This window comes from Juglans microcarpa x Juglans regia, chromosome 5D (genome assembly GCF_004785595.1).
Source record: "Juglans microcarpa x Juglans regia isolate MS1-56 chromosome 5D, Jm3101_v1.0, whole genome shotgun sequence".
NCBI lineage: Eukaryota > Viridiplantae > Streptophyta > Magnoliopsida > Fagales > Juglandaceae > Juglans > Juglans microcarpa x Juglans regia.
This window is the reverse complement of record NC_054602.1, coordinates 33,427,324-33,443,153: the sequence shown is the minus strand read 5'-3', so window position 1 is coordinate 33,443,153 and position 15,830 is coordinate 33,427,324. Positions and strand designations below refer to the sequence as shown.

At 35.2% G+C, this 15,830-nt stretch overlaps 2 protein-coding genes and 1 pseudogene across 2 annotated transcripts; 2 read left to right on the top strand and 1 right to left on the bottom strand.

The window, feature by feature from the left end:
* Positions 1-1,360: 1,360 nt before the first annotated feature.
* Positions 1,361-5,536, top strand: LOC121264036 (E3 ubiquitin-protein ligase AIRP2-like). Its single transcript, XM_041167076.1, has 5 exons — positions 1,361-1,791; positions 2,824-2,974; positions 3,127-3,193; positions 3,301-3,535; positions 5,063-5,536. Exons 1-5 carry the CDS (start codon positions 1,727-1,729, stop codon positions 5,271-5,273), a joined length of 729 nt encoding a protein of 242 aa, XP_041023010.1. The 5' UTR covers positions 1,361-1,726; the 3' UTR covers positions 5,274-5,536.
* Positions 5,537-7,792: 2,256 nt separating this feature from the next.
* LOC121265923 lies at positions 7,793-9,482 on the bottom strand (annotated as a pseudogene).
* Positions 9,483-13,104: 3,622 nt separating this feature from the next.
* Positions 13,105-14,390, top strand: LOC121264035 (chlorophyll a-b binding protein CP29.1, chloroplastic-like). Its single transcript, XM_041167075.1, has 2 exons — positions 13,105-13,765; positions 13,911-14,390. The coding sequence occupies exons 1-2, from the start codon at positions 13,271-13,273 to the stop codon at positions 14,268-14,270; spliced, it is 855 nt and encodes a 284-aa protein (XP_041023009.1). The 5' UTR covers positions 13,105-13,270; the 3' UTR covers positions 14,271-14,390.
* The last annotated feature ends 1,440 nt before the right edge of the window (positions 14,391-15,830 follow it).

Here is a 15,830-nt window from a genome sequence, read left to right as displayed (position 1 = left end):
TTGAACCTTTTTTAAACAATATTATTTATATCAAAGCCGATGTAATAATGTCATGGGGGCATTGAACATTCAATGCAATGTGAACTTACGAATCTCATATTCAGAGACGACGAAGTTGAATTAGTTAATTTATCGCGACTAGTCAATTTAGATTATAGATTTGAACGCTGTTTTAAAATTTTATTCAGTTATTATATTTTGTTAGCCGATTGTTGGCTTATTAATTTCCAATCCTTTATTTTACTTTTCAAATGAATGATCAAGATATGTAGAACTCTAAAGTTCTAAATTTCTTGAGGATGTTGATGTCATTAGCAATTCTTACTTTCTAAAAAATGTTTGGGTTTGAATCTAACTTATTGAATCAAAAATCTTTCTTAAATCCAAATAGTTTTCACAATAAAAAAAAAAAAAAAATTCATATGTTATTATTCACCACCTCACACTCTATAAAAAATACTTTCATACGTTATAAAAAGTTATAAGTATAAAATGTGAATAGTTACTGATTTGAAACAAAACTCGTCCACAATATTAACAGATGTATTATGCTCAAAGCAAATTACCGACAACTCCAATCATGCATCTAGAATGAATCAATAAATAAGTAATTGAACGTCCCTTGGGGTTGCAAGCTCCCAACTACATGAGGAGAAAAAAATAATGCAAAAGACATGATTGGATTAGACCTTCTTTTTAACTTGATTGAGTAGGTAGCTCATAGTTATCCATAAGCAACAAAACATTGTCCTTTGTCCCAACCATACACCAAAAGCATTAAATAATTTCAGCTGAGGCCCAATAATAATTGACAAATTCAACCTTTACTAATCTAACCAATTGGGCAACATAATTTCAAGGTAACCAACCTTAAAAAAAATTATTAAAATGGAAACATATGATGTAATACATCTACAGATCTACTTCTTGTTTGTACCATACAATTTCCAATTGGTTAGACAGTACAGCTGGGTTTCCTGTCGGAGACCAATCTATGCTAGAACCTTCAAGGACCTAACCACCAACTGTGGGATCCACCGGTAACGGTTAGACTAACTTATGCATGCTCTACTCGTGTCAGTAGATGATGCCGCCACCTTCTCCCGTTATTTGTTTCTGTTCATACAAAACCAGATTTTCTATCCCCCACTCTCATCACCCGCTGAGGCACGCACACCCATGAAACATTCACCACGAAACGACACCTCAGCGCAACCCAGAAGTGTCCAATTATGTATGGGAGAGTGGATATATCCTTCCTTGGAAGTGATAATGTTAGGAATTCGAGGTTTGATGATGAGCAATTTGGTCATTTAAGGAAGCCACCGGCTGCCTCACATTAATAAATAGTAGAGATGTGTATATACATTTAGAGATAAATATATTATATTACTATTACGTGTGTTCCAAGCCAAAGCCAAAGCCAAAGCCACATCCCTCTCTCTCCCTGCCTCCGAAACCACTCGAAAGTGCAAGAATTTCTGGGACGACGCGAGGCTGTTAAGCCCGAAATATTGTTATCTGAGAGAAAAGGGTTAAAAAAAAAAAAAAAGAAAAACAGAAGCTATTGGGCCGTTGATTTAAGTATTGCGAGTAGGTTGATTTGAGTGTATTTTGGTTTTGTGGGTATTGGTGGTTTACAGCCGTTGAGGTGGGAGTGAATGGGTGGTGGAGTGTGTTAGGATTATTGGGTGAGCCGTCGGTGGATGAGTTTAATCGGAGAAAAATGCGCAAGTCTTTCAAGGATTCCCTTAAGGCCCTCGAAGCTGATATTCAGTTTGCCAATACCCTGTAAATCTCTCTTTTGCCTTTTTATTTCACTTTCACTTTTTTCTTTTGTTGGTGGGTTTTAGTTTATGAAACGAATTTTCGGGATTCTCTCTGTGATTATGAGAATTTTATTGTTGAAAATTTTCTCTCTCCATGATTTAGCTGCGAAACAAGTTTCTGCTGTTTATTCACTTCCTCTGTGTTTTTGGGTCACTCTCTTTTTCATTTTTTTCGCAGCTTAATTGGAATATATTTTTAAGAAAAGAATGTTATGAAAAAACCCATGAAGGAATGGCTTTTAGAATTGAATTATGACGGTTGTATGTGCAATATGTTTATGACCAATTTGGAGAAAATTGTGGTTCATTCTAACTACCGTTATTGATTCTCTTTTCGATGGGCTCTAAGTGGTTATCTTGGATTACTGTTATCGAGTTCCGGCACTTATGTTTGGAATTTAGCCTTTTCTTTTCCTTGCTGAATTTCAAAGGTGACTTTTGCCACCGGTTTTACAGTTTTTTTATTTTATTTTTTGTGCGTGTGGTATTTTGTTGTGTTTGACCGTGTGAAACCGTGATTCCCCCGGAACATGTACACGTATATATTTAAATGTGTTCGATTGGAGCGGTGGGTTTGAAGGCAATGCAAAAACCTGAGGAGTGACCGGAAGTGACTATCCTTTTTTAGATCTGTAACTGTGTGCACTGTCAGACACAAACAATCAAAGCTTGTGTAGCTCCATTTTCAATTCTCACTGTAAAGCTGAGATTTTAAGCCTTTTATATTTTTTAAGAAAGTGGTTGACTGCAGACTAAGTGCTATATTCTCATTGAAACCAATATTTGAACATCTCTGAACCCATTGCATAATTTCTATTTTGTTAGGCTCTTGCATTGCTTTGATTGCATTTCATAAATCTTCTGCTTTTGATATATTCTCATTAGTCCTTTTTTTTCCTGAACAGAAAGAAATAACTCAATCCATCGGGTATATTCGGCAGGTTTTGTTAGAAATGATGGTTTTTAATAGTTAAAGTATGTCATGTTGATGCAGGGCTTCTGATTATCCAATGGAATACGATGGTGCATGTCTTCAGATGAGATTATCCTACTGTCCTGCTGCTCATTTCTTCCTCTTTCTTGTTCAGTGGACTGATTGTCACCTTGCTGGTGCCTTGGGATTGCTTAGAGTTCTCATATACAAGGTAAATTTATTTTGTATCGTTCTTTCAGATCTATTAATTGGTATTTTGGTTTTCAGTCTCTTTCTTTGATTGCCGTAATTTCTATTTAAAATCTAATTGAGCAGTAGGCTCCTTTATTTTGTGAAGGTTGTTATAGTTTGGGTTTGCCACAGGTATATGAAGATGGGAAGACCACCATGTATATTCATGAGAGGAAAGCCACTCTAAAAGAGTTCTATGGTAATAGGTTCCAAAGAAATCTTCTGTCAGCTTCCTGGATTTTTTTTTTTTTTTAATTCCAACCGTGTAGGAATCCAAATTCTTAGCATTTTTTTCTTCAAGAACAGGTGTAATATTTCCCTCTTTAATGCAACTTCAAAGAGGAATCACTGATGTGGAAGACAGGAAGCAGAGAGAAATTTGTGCTGCCAAATACAAGAGAAAATATGAGACGGACAAAGGAAAGCTCTCTGAAATTGATTTAGAGAGAGAAGAAGAATGTGGAATTTGCATGGAGATGAACGGCAAGGTTGTATTGCCTATTTGCAACCATTCAATGTGTATAAAGTGCTACCAAAATTGGTATGCTAACTGTTACACAATTTTCTGGCTATTTTTATCATATGTGTCTGCAATCTATCATCTGCACTTGGTTGTCCAATGAAAGTAATAAAGATCGTGTACTTGTTTATTAGATGGGATCGGGCGGGCGGGGCGAGCCGGGGGGGGGGGGGGGGGGTGAATATCTTTCAATTGATGCAATTGAGTACCTAAGGCTCGTGGCCTTTTGTTGTTGCATACTAACTGTGACACATTTTGTGGAGGGAGTGCGCATATCCATGGTCTTTATCATAGAGGATTTTCTTGAGGGACAAACGATTTTTAAGAGAGAGGCTTCTCTCGGTCTCTCACTGATTCACATGCTCACACACACACACACATGTCAGAGCTTGTGAATTCCAGATTTGTTTACCACAAAACTCACTATCTCATTCAATTGCAACTTTCCCCTGTAGATTTACCATGTTCTTTGCCATCATTGTTAAGGTCTTTGTGTTGCAGAATGTACTTTATCCTTAACGGTTTGCCAGGTTCTTTTTATCAAACTCGTTAATCAGATGCACCATATTTTGTCCTGTTTAATGATTGAACTTGTTCAGAATGCATTTATGGGAGGATTTTAGCCCCTTCCAGGACTCATCTCAGAAATCATGGTAGATCGCATTTGTAGGAGCTGTTAAATACTTCTTTCCCTGAAAGACATTATGCTATCAGCTTGAGGAACACATTTTCTCATAATTAAGATCCTTAGAACCTAGGCAGGCGTTCAGAAAAGCCTGCTCATTCTGGAATACACTGCCAACCAAAGACAGTATCAGTAGACTGTAATCTTGGCCTGATCTTTTACACAAACTTCCAAGTGCTAAATTTATTCATTTATGCTATGTTAGAACTTATCAAAAGCTAAGTGTTTGCTTTATGTTAGATTCATACAATAAAAACCCGAACCTCATTTCATTAACAAGTCAAAAAGTCTATTTCTGTTAAATAACAGATCACAAAGTTATGCATATATTGTCTTTCCTGTATTAGAAAACATATTTCTGTGAGATTTTTAGATAGGTTTTTTTATTTTGTTGCGGTAGTGCACTGTTTTTAGAGATGCATATATAGGTCTTATCTTTTGCATTCTAGCCAAAGTGATGGACAATCTAATCATCAAAATATCAACTGGAAAAGAACAGGAGATAGATTCTCTCTATGTCAAGGATCCAACTTTAGGTTTCATCTAAATCAGCAAAACTTGAAACTATTCTTTCTTTAGCGATATTGATGTATTCATTGCTGGTTGTGATATTGTCTGTGCCCATACACTGAATCTGCCGCTTGTGTTGATTGCTTTCAAACGTGATAGTGCCACTAGATTTAGGGCCTGGAGTGAATTGTATCTTCATGTTTGGTCATTTCTTACCTGTATAAGTGCACAACTAGAAAGACTTCACTGCATCCCCCACCCATATAAAATGTGTGGTCAAGATTTTATCTCTACTGGTAGTAACTACACTTTTTAAGTTGTTCATCATGTTTTGTTGCTTCGTGGTTGCTTAGGCGTATACGATCTCAGTCATGCCCCTTTTGCCGGGATAGTCTCAAAAGGGTCGACACAGATGACCTTTGGATCTACATCAGTAACAATGAAATCGTCGATTTGTTCACTATCTCCAGGGAGAACGTGAAGAGACTTTTTATGTACATCGATAAGTTGCCTGTCATTGTTCTGGAGCCCAGATTTGATTCATACGACCCTTATCGCCGTTAACAGACTAGATGCTGGCCGGGCTGGTGAAAAAACTTGTACATAACATTTTGTGAATTGTACATAATTCATGTCTCCTGCAAGATGGCTGATAAGGTAAATTGCTTTCAGCATACCTCAAAAGTAAATTATTTGATTTTTTTACTTTTGTTGATATGCATTATATTTTATAGTTTGCAGTACATCATAGAAAGGTTGACATGGCTCAAACTTTGTGCAGTATATTATAATTTTGAGTGATTATAATACTCTGGCTGTGCACTTAAGATATGGAGATCATTTTTTTTTTTTTAATATTTTTAGAAAGAGTTTATTAGTGATTTTGCTCTCCCTTTGAAAGTGTTCTGCTTGTGCCTGTAAGCCTAAAAGAAGGTTCTGCCAAACCGCCGCTCCGGTTTTGTATATGGCTTATTATATCCATGTCTTCCAAATGTGTTGAGTTCCACACTGCCATTTCGAAGGGCACATTCCACGGCTGGTGGTCACTCGATCTGGCGGGGAACCTCGGAAACATGTGCACGCTGTGATGTGGCAGAAATAGGACACCCACCCAAAGACCAAAAACTGCTTAAAGTACCACTCCCCCTCCTTTTTCTTTTCTTTCTTTTCTTGTTCTTTTATTAATACTTTATAAGAAAGTACAACGTCAAGCATATACAACCGTATTTCTACAAATTACTCTTACTAATAGCACGGATTAGTTAAAAATTAAATTAATTGAGTATTTAACTATTATAGACCAAAATATGTTCACAATGGATTAGCTAAATGGAATTTAGCTATAGTGACTTTCAAAAGTTTTTTCAAATTTGAAGGTTACTGTACATGATATCAAATATATATTTTATCAATTATTTCTCTTCCTTTTTTTCTATCACATATTTTATCACAATTGATATATTACTTTGAGTTAGTGATATATTAATTTAATTGGAATATGATTATTAATTATTATATAATAGGTAGAATAGTAAAATATGATAAAATTAAATAAATTAATAATTAAAATTTTTCTATAATTTTGAAATTATTAGTTACTAATTATTATATAATGAATAAATAGATAATGTAATGTGGAAATTGATGTGAATAATCAAAATTAAATTTATCTTATATTATTTTATTGTTATATAATAAAAAAATAGATATTCCAATGTAAAAATTTATGTAAATGGAATAATAAAAAATTTATCTTACATTCATAGAAAAATATCATTTAACTTTGAGTAATCCATTGAAGATGCTCTTATTGGTCAAACTGGGAAATTCAGAAAATTCAAAAGCAAACGTGGCACAACAGCACAGCCTCCTGAGCGTTGATGCACAATATGTTGGTAAGGCCTCGTTTGTTTTCATAAGATGAATTGAGATGAAAATTAAAATTTAAATAAAATATTATTAGAATATTTTTTTAATATTATTTTTATTTTGAAATTTGAAAAGGTTGAATTGTTTATTTTATTTTATATGAAATTTTAAAAAAATTATAATGATTAGATGAAATGAGTTGAGAAATTTTGTGAAAACAAACGAGGCCTATGTTTTTGCTAGATCTATAAAAAAAAATTATTGATACCGGGTGTCCGGAACAACATCACGACTAATTCTGGGAGTGCATAAGGTTTCAACAAAGAGTTTTCGTAACTACATTTTGAGTAATTTAAAGAAAAAATATCTTAGCTTAGAGGTTAAGTTTGAACCTTAGACATGTAAGAGCATATTGCAACCATAACCAAACTTGTCAAAAGATAAACAAAACCACTATGAAACTTAAACTGGAGTCTAAGGGTGTTAGGGAACACAATTGTTTTTAGACTACTTTATTACTATTCACAAATAGTTTATTATTATTCACAAACTATTCACTATTATTTACAGATAATCTAAAATATTCTTAACATCCAAACAAAGCCTAAACCACATATATGCCTTCCATGTAAAAATTTATATGTCTACTTTATTTTATGCATGAGTCACCTAACTAGTTTAAGCTAAAGTTCCCATTGTAGTCCTTATTATCTAGTAGGTGACTAGGTCCACATTTTTTTCTTTTCTCCATGCTACTTGCAATTTCCCTTCACAATCAGGTCATATCTCTCCAGCCAATTCGAACCCAATGCACTTTTAACTTTAACCGTTCTGAATAATTTCGCAGGAATCCAGCTTATGTTCAACGAAAGAGTTACCGATCGTAACAGGTTAAAGAAAACAAGGACGATGCTGTCAATCGAGTTTTGACTACAATAAATCAAGAAGCATTAGACACAACAAACATGATAAGAACATTCCATCGGTACTAATAACAAAACAAAAAAGCATAACTGAAATGCAAGTAAATGACAACGGTGCCCTTGGATACGATAATGGGCCCCACTATTACAGCTAATAACAATTTAACTGAACTAAGGACAAGCCCATATTATAATAACCCACACTGTCTGAATTAAACCTACCGGCCCATGTAAACATATGGCCCACCAACATCCAACATATTATAATAAGTCTTAACTGAGTCTTCTTCCTCACTTCAGTTCACTTCCCGAGGGTTCCCAATCACATGGCAGGCAACACAAAGAATTACAGGCAAGACAACACAGAACTAAAAGCATATTAAGAAATTCTGCACTAGCTCCATCCTCTTCATCATTCACTTCAGATTCTGACCAGTCTGGCTCCACATCACCATCATCTGTCGTGCTCTCCTTATATATCAACATAAACATGAAAGATGCAGTAGTAAACAAACCTTCCAAATTACCAAGATTAGAAAACTAAAATAAGAATAAGATATAATAATGTATTCACCTGCTTCTTGTTGTATGCTGCTTTCATAAGCTTCTCGTACTCGGACTTCCTCTTTGCAGCCTTGGCTTCATATTGAGCTTTTTCCTTCCAAACCAGGCAATAAAGCTCAAGTAAAAAAACACACGGTCGAATCCAAAAACAACATCACAAAGTTTTTTTCAACAAAAGGACCATCTCTCCACCACTAAATGCTCTAATCTAAAAACTGTCCTTTCACCAGAAGACCATGTGCTTATAGCCGAATGACCTTAACTAAATCCATATTCCATTATCAACCTCACTAGAACACCCATCTCTCCCTCAATGGATTGAAGGGCTAAAACCACCATGGATCGTTTGGAATATGTCAAGTCAATAATGCTTCAGGCAATTAACAATGACTTTCAAAGAGGTTTCGTATCAAGAAGTAAATCAAATGTTTTCATACATGGTTTATATCTTGCAAGAGCTTTTCAGACAGTTCGGCTATTAAGTAGAGGAAAACAGCTTCAAAGGACGGAAAATCCCCAAAATATTGGTATTTTGTCATTACTACCAAATAGATAAAAAAAATAATAATAAGAGTTCTTACAGCATCAGACATGGATTTCCACTTCTGTCCTCCAGCTCTCCCAACCTTTAATTAAAGCAAACAAGGAATGAATCAGTTGGCTTTTAGGGGAAAAGAATTGCATTATCATACAGAAGCAAGGCAAATCTTATAATGTCAAATATAAAATAAAATCTTACAGCGGACACAGCTTTAACATCAGGGTGCTCTTTCTTGAAGTCCTTCCTAAACTCCTCACTATTATATTGACATGATATGTATCAGATTGATTTTCAAACTCACCTCTCCCAAAAATCAAGAAAATTTTCTAGAGAAAGCAACAGAGGAGAGATACAAACAGGAACACAAAGAAAGCACTGGCAGGTCATTTAGGTTTATTTGGGTCTTTCTTAGCATTTCTCTGCTTCTTCTGTTTGACACTCTTGTCAGCCTTTGTCATGGATTTTCGCTTCCCAACCTTCCTGAAAAATTGAATATACATGATACATCACTACAATATTCCTGTATACGCTGTATGCACCATTAAGTATGTGACATCAGAAATCGATAAACCTGATAACATAGCAGATTGGTTGTGAAACCAGTATCCTAAAATAAATTTACTTAAGAGCATATCTTAAGCCTAAAGCCTAAAACAATGCATGGAAGAACTAACCTTTCCTCCACAGGCTTCAAAGCTTCATTTGAGTAATTAGCAACCCCCTTACTCTTCATCGTTTCAATCTCCTGTATAAATAATAGCATCGTAATGGAGTAATTCAATACATAGTTAACTGTGACACCGCCTTCAAATGTTACAAAAGGGTGAAGGCAATGGCTGAACAACAATGAGAGAAGAAGCAAAAGCTTGGTTGAAGCAGCCATGCCAGTGTAACAGTGTTCCAACAATACAAGTCAATGCACCATACCTAGACACATATATTTAACCTCTAAAGAGCATTAGCATTGGTATAGACAAAGACAAAGGAAAAATTTGGCTAAAATCACATGTTTTGCCTTCTGCCTATTCCATTCAAATAGATGGAGAACAGTAACCTTCCAAATATGTAGATTTACTGTAGAGCGTAAGCAAAAAAAATGCATTTGCCTCTTCCAATGTAAACAATTTAGTGGGGTTGTTAGCTAAATCTTGGTTTGCATTTACATTTGCCTACACCAATGTTAGTGCTTAAAAAAAGTGAAACAATAAAATAATGTGGTTTGCCTTTGGACAGATTAGTCCACATACCCTACTTTTAATGACTTGAAGCAATTTGGTTCGAACCCCTTTTTTTTTTTTTTTTTTTTTTTTTTTTTTTTTTTTTTTTTTTTTTTTTGAGAAAAGTTTGGTTTAAACTTACACTTAACAAATGTTGTAGGTAAGTACACTTCCTTAACAAAACAAACTTAAATCCTTTGCTATCTTTTTTTTCTCTCCGATGTGAATATTGCACCAACTTCGAATCAAACAAAACTCCAAAGGGGAAAAATCAATCAACTCGTTACAAGAAGCTCTGCATGATCCTGACAAATAGTCATCCAAAACAGACGGCACGCACACAGAAGAAAATCAAGTTACAAAAACGCAAGCATATAAAGAGAGAGTCTCGATCATAAGATTCTACCAAAAAAAGGAAAAATGGGCATGAGTATAAATATTCTATTAACAATCTGTCAATACCTATCTTTCTTTTTGGTTTCTTTTTAAGCCCGAAGATTTATGCTGTGCTTTGTTTTGAAGGTTTAGTAAAAAATAAAATACACACGCCGTTGATATATAAAATCTTCTCAGCAACCAAACGGAGACTTAGCCACTCAGGACGGAAAAAAACGGCGGAAAGGATCTGCAAAGACAGAGGTACCTTTGAGGAAAGGAGCTAAGAGGCGGAGACTCTTCCACGAGCAACGAGAAAAATACGAAATGAAACAGAGAATCAGAGCGAGAACTAAGAAGCGAAGGAAACACCGGGAAAGAAAGAAAGCAGTAAGCACGGGATGTACGAACGAGAGAAATTAAATCCTCGTTTAATTCAAAACTACTTCAAATCATTTCATTTTATTATTATAATTTTTTTAAAATTTTATATAAAATATAATAAATAATTCAAATTTTTTAAATATCAAAATAATTTTTATAAAATTTTATATAAAATATAATAAATAATTCAATTTTTATTTTATAATTCACAAATTATCTCAATTTATTTCAACTCAAAATCAACCCACTCACTCAGTAAAGCAACCGGAACAGCCAGTAAACTTTTCCTAGGATGGTCAACCGCACTGCAGCCGGTTTCCATCAAAGAGGCGCGAAATTTGTGTGTTTGGAATGTGACAATGGAGATATTTATTTAAGCTCCAGAAATCTGACACGTGGCTATTTGGGGGACCCTGTGACGTTGAACTGCTCGGGCATTGACACTTCGACCTTAACGTCACCGCACCGACCTGAAACGCAAGAGTTTTTTATAAGAATAGTAATGCTAGATTCGAATATCTAAATAATGTATATTTTAAAAAAAAATGAGATTTATAATTAAGAAAATAATTTTTATATGAAAATTTTACATTTATCCAATTTTTTTAAAAAGAATATTCGAGACTTGCATATCTTAAGACTGTAAAATTCATTTCTTTATTAAAATTCTTGAATCTACAAAAAAATTTGAAGATTATAAATTATCATATTTTAATGTGAGCAAATTGTATACTTTTATTATTATAAAATAAATCAAATATTTTGTATGAAACTATATTAATTCATAAATTACTTTTGTATAAAATTTTAGTATAGACTTGGTACTTCTTTATTTAATATATTATTGCCCTAGAATTACAATTATAACAAAAATAGTGCTCTAACATATTAAACTTGCAAGTAGCAAAATTCTTAAAATTATATTGCAAAATTCTCATTTATTTGATGGAATATGAAAAGAATGCTGTAACCGTAAGTATTATGAATTAAAAGGGTAAAATTAAAAATGCATAAATATTTATGAAAAAACATAAATATTAGTAGTGTTTTAGAAAACAATAATCCTTGCAATTTCATTTAAAATATATAATATCTACTGAATGTAAAATATAGACTCCCAAGTCCTATATCTTTCGCTTAAGTACATCCCCTTGTCATTGTATGTGTGATTTTTTTTCACTGGATTACTGAAAATTATGCGTTTGGATAGTAAGGTATTCTCAGATATTCTGTGAATAGTAGGTGAAAAAAAATAATAATAATAAAATATTAAATAATAATGAATAGTAATAATAAAATAATAAATAGTATTAAAATATTCTCACCACCCGAACTATGCTAACCATAATCATAATCATTTTATCAAGTCATGAGCTAGATGTATATCAAGGGGCAGTGAAATAAATGTATTGATCAAATCAAGCCATGAATTGAGTTTATATGTGCAAAGGGAAATTGGCACAATTCCAATTGCTACCACGGAAAACAAATGCAACAAGAGACATTGATCTATTCTAAACTACTGCATGGATCATCAGTTTATCTAGAGAGCTGCATGAAACGACATGAATCATGCATACCAAACTGAATCCATTTCTCCACTAATCCAAAGTTCGCATCTACTAACTATTTTGGTGTCACCAAAAGAAGTTGATAAACAAAGTAAAGTTTAGTTGCTTCTATTTTTTGTATGTAAGCAGTAAGATGCACATATTTTTTAAATATGATTACTTTTACTAGAGATTTGTAACTATTTTTCACCCGATCCTAACCGTTGAAAAGTCTTACTTCTGACCAACCTGAAATTATTTTGAGTCAGGAAGAAATATTTCCGAGCCGAAATGGTCAGGCCAAAAAAATCTATATTTTCGACCCCACCCGCTTCCAATTTTATTTTTATATTTATTTTTTATTTTAATCAAAATTTAACGACATCATTTAACATATAATTTTGATAATGCAAATAAATAATCGGGTATGACGTCAGCCCATAACTTTGAAAATATTCCCCAAAAAAAAAAAAAAAAAATTTGTCGGGTCGGATCGGAAATTTGGCTTCATTGCACAGCTAAACACAGATTTAGAAAATAGCCAAATTCGTTTTTATATATATTTATCAAAAAAAATGATAGTTATAATTATAAGTGTGTAAGTATCATATAATTAATTTAAAAAAATAAATAAATATAAGATTTATATGAAATAAATTAATTTTTTTATAATAAATTTTTTTTTTTAAATAATTATATAATATTTATATATTTTATGATTACATGTAAAATTACTCGTTTACTAATATTTTTTAAATCAGTAGGGTCGATAATATTTCAAGTTGTTTTTTTATGATGAATAAAAAAAAAAAAAAAATCTCTTTCGGGATTTTCTCGCAACCTCAACCACAAAAGAGAACTCAGAGGACGTCCAATTTCGTGGACGAGCAAAGGGGTCAGTGGCCGGACCCCACTAGACCACTCCGAGATAAGGCAGAGATAAGGCAGAGATAAGGCCTATAGCCTCACGCCCGTCAGATGGATACGCTTCTCCATCCAATGACCCAAAATCCTCAGCTCTGGTTATCCACAAGACCTCAGATAATCCATTCGTCTCCTTCACCAAATATAATCCATTGGTTTCAACAATTAAAATCACCCATTCTCGAACTTCCTGCCACTCTTCAGCCCCACCGCCATGGCTGCAACCACTGCTGCTGCTACTTCCTCCTTCATTGGAACACGTCTGCCAGAAGTTTACTCCAACTCCGGCAGATTCCAAGCCCGATTTGGATTCGGAGGTAAGAAAAGCCCGCCCAAGAAATCGGTAAAGCCCACTACCGATCGTCCTCTCTGGTATCCGGGAGCCAAAGCTCCGGAATGGCTGGACGGGAGCTTGGTTGGTGATTACGGTTTCGACCCGTTCGGACTGGGCAAGCCCGCCGAGTACTTGCAGTTCGACTTGGACTCGTTGGACCAGAACCTGGCTAAGAATCTGGCCGGCGACGTGATCGGCACCCGATTCGAGGCCGCGGACGTGAAGTCGACCCCGTTCCAGCCCTACAGCGAAGTGTTCGGCTTGCAGAGGTTCCGTGAGTGCGAGCTCATCCATGGAAGGTGGGCCATGTTGGCCACACTCGGTGCACTCGCTGTTGAGTCGCTCACCGGCGTTACCTGGCAAGACGCCGGAAAGGTACGTTCAAATCCAATCTTAATGTGGAACTCTCCCAATCTTCATAGAAAAGTTTTTTTCTGTTTCAGTTGCGCGCAATGCATGGCTTGAAACTCAATCACATTGATCTAAAATAATGTATAAATCGGTGCTTGTACTAATTCAGGTGGAGCTGATCGAAGGTTCTTCTTACCTTGGCCAACCCCTTCCATTCTCCATCACCACGTTGATATGGATTGAGGTTCTGGTAATTGGATACATCGAGTTCCAAAGGAACGCAGAGCTGGACCCGGAGAAGAGGCTTTACCCCGGCGGGAAGTTCTTTGACCCTCTAGGCTTGGCCTCCGACCCAGAGAAGAAGGCCACCCTCCAATTGGCAGAAATCAAGCACGCCCGCCTCGCCATGGTTGGCTTCCTTGGCTTTGCCGTCCAAGCTGCCGTCACCGGAAAAGGCCCTCTCAACAACTGGGCAACCCATTTGAGTGACCCTCTCCACACCACCATTATTGACAACTTCACCTCTTAATCAAGCACCTTTCTCTCTGTAATTCCTTTGGTTTATCACCAGCATTTTACTTGGCTGAGTTATAGTCTGTACTTTCCTTGTAAAAATATGTATGACAATTACTAGGCTAAGCAGCCTGTTGAGTGCCTTTTATTATCAAGATGTGCAAGTGTTGTGCGCGCGCGCCCCTATTAAAAATAATATAAACAGGTGGATCTCAATATCATAGTCCATAAACATGGACATGATATTAACAGGTACATCTTAAGGGAGACTACACCTTTCGACCGTTTGGTTACCTCGAGTTCGAGAAAATAGAAATGCTTTTGCTATTAAGAGATTTTATAAAAATATATCTATAAATTAATATGATTTGATATGTATATTAGATTATAAAATTATTTTTATTATAAAATAAATCTAACGTATTATATGAATTAATGTCAATTTATAGATTTGTTTTTAGAGAATTTATTTGTAGTTGTATCACTTCTTATTTAAGAATTCATCTTATCAAAATTAAATTTGGATAAAACATTTTAAGAATCTAAAGGAATTTCAATTCATGAATAAATAATGACTAAAATGTCAATAGACATTATATGGTGGTAGTCAGATTAAATTTGTATATACTATTAATGTCTAAAAATCAAACAATAGGTCAGAATGGGAGAAAGAGTCATTTTCGGCCCATTAGTGATAGTTCAAGCGTTGATTTGTATAGTGTGAAGCCCCCGATGATGGTTTGGTGTAGCTGTACGGTGTTCGTGCATACATTCATGGCAATGAACAAGAAATAAATATAGAGAAAATAAAAGAGACGAACACACAAATTTATGTTGTTCGGCATAATGCATATATCCACGAGGGTTTGGGAAGAGAAGAATCCACTATAATATGATTGTTTTACAACCTCTCATTCTCGTTGTACAATAGAGATCAAAAATCTATTGTCTAGTGAGATCTCTATTGTTGGTGCCCTGATCGTGAGGTTGAAGAAGCTAAAGGAGAAGTCGAAATAGCAGTCTGGGAGAAGCCCCCTTGAAGTCATCTGGTCCTTTCCCTTTTATCCTCTGCCCTTTCTTCCTTTATGTCACATCTCTTCTTTTCCTCCAAACACCATTTTCATTCATCAGCTTGTCCCCTCCTTCCTTCTCTATTTCTTCCTTCCTGATGAGACCCCCCACCTTGGGCTGGGCTTGGAAAACTACTTTTGGCCTATGATATTTTATCTCTTCTAGTTGCCCGCAATTCTTAAGGGTAATGTGCTCCAAAGAAAGATCTTGAGAATCTTTAAAGATAAAATATGCAATCAACATAATCCGCTAAAGTCCGTAGAGAAATAAATTACGAGAATGGGTCCCTAGTTATCCATTTCACTTGCGTTAAGCGATGAAGATTTTCGAGCACGAGACTAGACGAGAGATGGGCTCAACGGTGTTAGGTGCAAGCGCAAAGCTCTTCTTGACAAGATAAGTGGGAGACTGGCTCGACTGCATTAGGTGCGGGCGCAGAACTCTTCTTTTATGCGCATGAGAAAGGTTGGGCAGTCAAGTGACTTGCCCGCCAATTCAAGCGCCT